Genomic DNA, 4,498 nt, shown 5'->3' with positions numbered 1-4,498 from the left:
CCCGAAGCCATCAAGGGGTTAGGGGGGGGGAAAGGCCAGTTTAAAAAAGGGGCCCCTCCCCCCCCCCCCCTGTTCTCTTTCGATTTAGCTTAGAGAGGAAGTAGAGGAAGGGAGGGACTGGGCATAAGGAGAGAGACGGGGACACTGATGCTTCTGACAGCCAGGCTGCAGTAGCTGAACATCAGAGCCGCTGACATGAGTCTCTCTTCGAACTGTCAAAACAAGAGCTTCGCTCCGCGGAGCGGCACGTCAGCAGAGAGCCGGCGCAGAGGGAAGCAGCCGATCCTGTAAGCACCAAGTCTCTCTGTGTGTTTGTTGACTTTTAACCTGAAGGCTGAACTTAAACTCAACTCGAGCTGATCTGGTTCACGTTTTCAGTCTCTATCAAACTTTGAGTCTTTAACTTTAGCTGTTAAATAATGCCGTAAGATATCCTGTTTGTACGTAGGTGGTTATTTTTGATCCAGCAGACGCTTGTAGATGCTGCAAAAGTGTTTTTTGTTCAGTCAGAACAGCAACTCACAGACTTACATTTTCTGTGTGGTTGAAATTTTGCTCTTATTTTAGCCATAAAAGTGTCAAAATGCCAGACTGAGGTGTCAGATTACAGGTACGACGAGCATTGACCAACATTAATTACACTGTTAGAGTTTCTGTCCTCTCCTTAAATTTTACAGATATTTCATATTAACCAAACTAAACATGGAAAAGTTCTATCTTTCTTTCTCTACCCGAGAGTTTGCACCTGAATAAGCTTGATTAACTTTTATAGGAAAGCAGAAAATACGTGCTTTTCCCTTCCTGTTATAATGTGAAACTCTGAAACTGGCAAAATTGAATTGAACCGAATCAGTATTTTATTTTATTTTATTTTCATTTTCATCATTATTTTAGACTTTTCCAGAAGCGTGTAGTGGCTGAGATTTGCTCATTTCTCTCTGAGCTTCGTCTTACTTCCCCAAAACCCAGAGCGCGCATCGATCCACCGCCTCCGTCACACGTCTTTAACTCGGGATGCAAAAACCCCAAATTAGTTTTGGCTTCCCTGTTTCTGTTTTGTCAGTGCAACATTGAATAAAAGCCCGTCGCTAAAACATGTGACTCACATCTCATGTGCGGTCTGGTTGTTTCATCTCTGTCACTGTGAGCGAGTCGCTTTGCCTTCACCAGACTGCTTCGGATCTGTTTGTGTCATCATGATAACCCAGATTGTCAGATTTTTTTACTTTGGGTGTTTTATCTTGTTCGATGCACGAGATGCTTGCCAAAGAAACTTTTGTGTGACATTTTATTTTCAGAAACTTTTGGAGAACAGAACCTGGAAATGAGAATCAAAACTAAAACCACAACACAAAAATACAACTTCTCTAGCAGAACCAGTGTAAAAGTTAAACGTCCATGTTTGAAATGATCTTAGGAAAATAAACAGTAGAAGTATTACTTCTTTTTCATTTATGTCCTTTCACATTTTTTGCTCATTTTGCGCTAAAGTCACAAATAAATATTTTTTAATAATTGTATTTTATGTCATAAGGGGAACATTTACACTGAAAAAGAGCAATCTGCTTGATTTTTCCTGTTTTATTTCACCCTTTTGCTTGTGTGTGTGTGTACATTACTTCCTTTAATTTTCAATTTTTGAATTGCAAAGTTTCCTCCATTTTTATTTAATCCCTGCTGTCGATGCATGAAACCTCCAGACATAAATCTTTTGCTATTGCACCTTAAAGTAGCACATAAAAATAGAAAAATCCACCTTTTAGTTTGAGTAGATTTAATCAGTGGAGAAAAATGTTCAGAAATAATTGTTTTCAGAAAGTCACTAGTGGCAATCATTCTTCTCAAATAATCTGGAAGATTTATTTTACACTAGGAACTTTTCATTTGAAACTTTTCGTCCTTGGGGAGTAAATGGGACGTGACACAGAGGAGCTGAGATTCATCCGGAAAGTACAGTCATTGTTAGAGAAATGCAATAAGACGTCCAGAGATTACGAGACTTCAGAACAAAGCTAATGTATATTTGGGATTTTCTAAAATAACTGAATGCTGTATTATGTTAAAGTCCCATTTAACTGGCCGTTTCCTGTTTCTGTAAATTTTGTCACTTTTGTTCCTCGATTTCATGCATTTATCAGTGTTTTCCTGATGGATTAAACTCTCTGATCCTCCTCCATCACCTTGAGTTCGTTCAAGCCGATGCCGTTCTCTGAGAGGAGGAGACACCCTTCCTCTTCGGTGGAATATTTTTGATTAATCGCCTTTCAGTCAGCTCTAACCTTCGGCTCTCGGCTCTACACTTTAATCACACTCTGAAAATTAAATTTTTGTTGCACAGTGACCCGATGGAGTCTAGACTCCTAAATCCTCAATGTGACTTCAAAATAAAAGATTAAAGAGCTAATTTATTTATTGTACCTTTGTCACTTTTGACCTTAATTGTTCATGCTGAGTTTCACTTCATGAACGGTTTAAAATCACGCGGCGTTATCTCTAGTGTCTGATTGGTCGGCTGAGTTTGGCTTTACCACCAAGGTGTTACTATCAGGATAAATCCGGTTAATCTGTCTGAACTTCTTACAATAACTAAGCGTTACATCTGAGACATGATTGTCTTCAGGTTTTGTTTTATGCAGCAACTAAAAGGACAACATGTTGAGAGTCTCACATCTGCTCAATTGTAAAAGTAAAATGAAACTTTAGTTTGAAAACATAAAAGAGTGCATTAAAAACCAAAACGATATAAGTCGGTAAACGGCTTTGTTTTGTTGCCTTTCTGCCTGAATCCCCGCCTGGAGCTGAATCGATACTCATTGTGGCTCCCAAAGACCTTTTATTCATCCGCTCTGGAAGGAGAGAGACTGACCGTGCTGACGGCCGGGGAAGCTCAGCAGACACAAAGAAAAGCGCTGGCGTGCTCTTCACTCCCTCGCCGGCTGCTAGGACTCCTGTTTGCTGCCTGAATAAAGAACAGGCACTCAGATAAAGAGACGGTCTGTTCAGCCGGCTGTTTTTAAATGCACGGCCCGTCGCCGCTGCGTTCAAGACTGAAAGATGTTAAACACACGTCAGAGTAAATGCTGTTGAGTTGAAGGTGAGGACATCAGAATGAGGTCTGATTGGCTGTGGGACTTCCTGAATGAGTCTGAAGCCGCCCATTAGACACAGAGGGAGGCTTATCAGAAGGAGATGAGGTAATGTCGAGTGTTTTTATGCGTTTGAGGCTGACATCATCGCCGTGGCATCCTGGGTTACCATGGCGAAGGAGGCGGAGGGGTTGATAAAAGTGTAGGAAGGGAGTGTGGGAATTGAATGTGTCTGCAGGGAACGGTAATTAGTCAAAGCTTACTAAATCAAACCCGTTTAACTCTGGTAAGGCTGTCGTCAGAGGCTAATCAGTTTGGCTGATGATGGTAATGAGGAGGAGGAGGAGGATTAAACACCTGGATGACAGGTGAAAACTTTTACCTGAGACAGTTTGGAGGTTTTTCCTTCATTTCATCAGTGGACAGAGTTTGGCTCTAGACCAGAAACCCCCCGTCTGTTCATGTCTCGTCTGACTGGGATCGACCCCCAGACAGGCTGACATTTCCTCTGGTTGACTTTCACCCCCAGTGTGTGTGTGTGTGTGTGTGTGTGTGTGTGTGTTTTCTCTTCATCAGTGAGGACTCCATCTTGGCTGTAGACACTCTCGTTTCCATCAGATCCCCACGCTTGATGCTGACCGCCTGATCTTTCCCGTTTTTAATGGAGCAGATCGGAGTATCGGCTTATTGATCGTATCTACGCAGAGCTTTTCTGCTGCCTCGGCAGAGATACGGGCGATGGATGTCCTCCTGAGCGCGAAGGAGATGAAGGCACATTTAATATTTCATGAAACGCAGCGTGTGTGCACGTCTGTGGGTGTGTGTCTTAGGCGGACGGGTTTGGCTCCTCGTAAATCTTTCGGCTGTGCGCGTCGCACCGCTTCCTTTTGAGCCCTTCTGCTTCCTGTAGCCGCCTCACCTTCTGTACCGTTCAGTGGCCTGTGGCTTTAAATCCACACACACACACACACACACACACACACACACACACACACACACACACACACACACACACACACACACACACACACAGTCACACCTTATAAATGCTGACCGGTAGATGATGGTCAGGGAGTGTGGTTGGTGTGTGTGGGAGTCGGACCAAACTGTTTTTCTTGTTGCGAGGCGTTGAGTTTCACAGTCACCGTTACATCAGACCCAGTTGGATATCTTCATGCGTTGTGCTGCCTTAAGCTTTTGACTGAAATGTTCTGATCTCGGTTTTACCGCTACCAATCAGATCCAGACAAGATACCAAAACACCCGTATCTCAGCCACTTTATGACGTAAACTTTGGGTCATATCAGATTCCCCCTTCAGAGGTGCTTCAATTGAGTTCAACAAGATTTTTTTTTTTTTTTTTTTTTTTTTTTTTTTTTTTTTTTTTTTTTTTTTTTAAAAAAAAATTTTTT

General features: G+C 42.3%; 1 protein-coding gene across 4 annotated transcripts in view; it reads left to right on the top strand.

Annotated features, from left to right (window-relative positions):
• Positions 1-4,498, top strand: part of limk1a (LIM domain kinase 1a) — a 59,177-nt gene that overhangs the window by 17,991 nt on the left and 36,688 nt on the right. Inside the window, exon 1 of one of the 4 annotated variants that reach the window (XM_015048515.1) lies at positions 91-287. The exons of the other annotated variants lie outside the window; for them this stretch is intronic. Within the exon in view, the coding sequence (XP_014904001.1) occupies positions 196-287 (92 nt within the window). The 5' untranslated portion in view covers positions 91-195. Of the gene's footprint in view, positions 1-90; positions 288-4,498 lie in introns of those variants that run through there. 4 annotated transcript variants of the gene reach the window in all.

Source organism: Poecilia latipinna, unplaced genomic scaffold (genome assembly GCF_001443285.1).
Source record: "Poecilia latipinna isolate Pla-1442-1.1 unplaced genomic scaffold, P_latipinna-1.0 Scaffold889, whole genome shotgun sequence".
NCBI classification, from domain to species: domain Eukaryota; kingdom Metazoa; phylum Chordata; class Actinopteri; order Cyprinodontiformes; family Poeciliidae; genus Poecilia; species Poecilia latipinna.
This window is presented reverse-complemented; position numbering and strand designations above follow the sequence as displayed.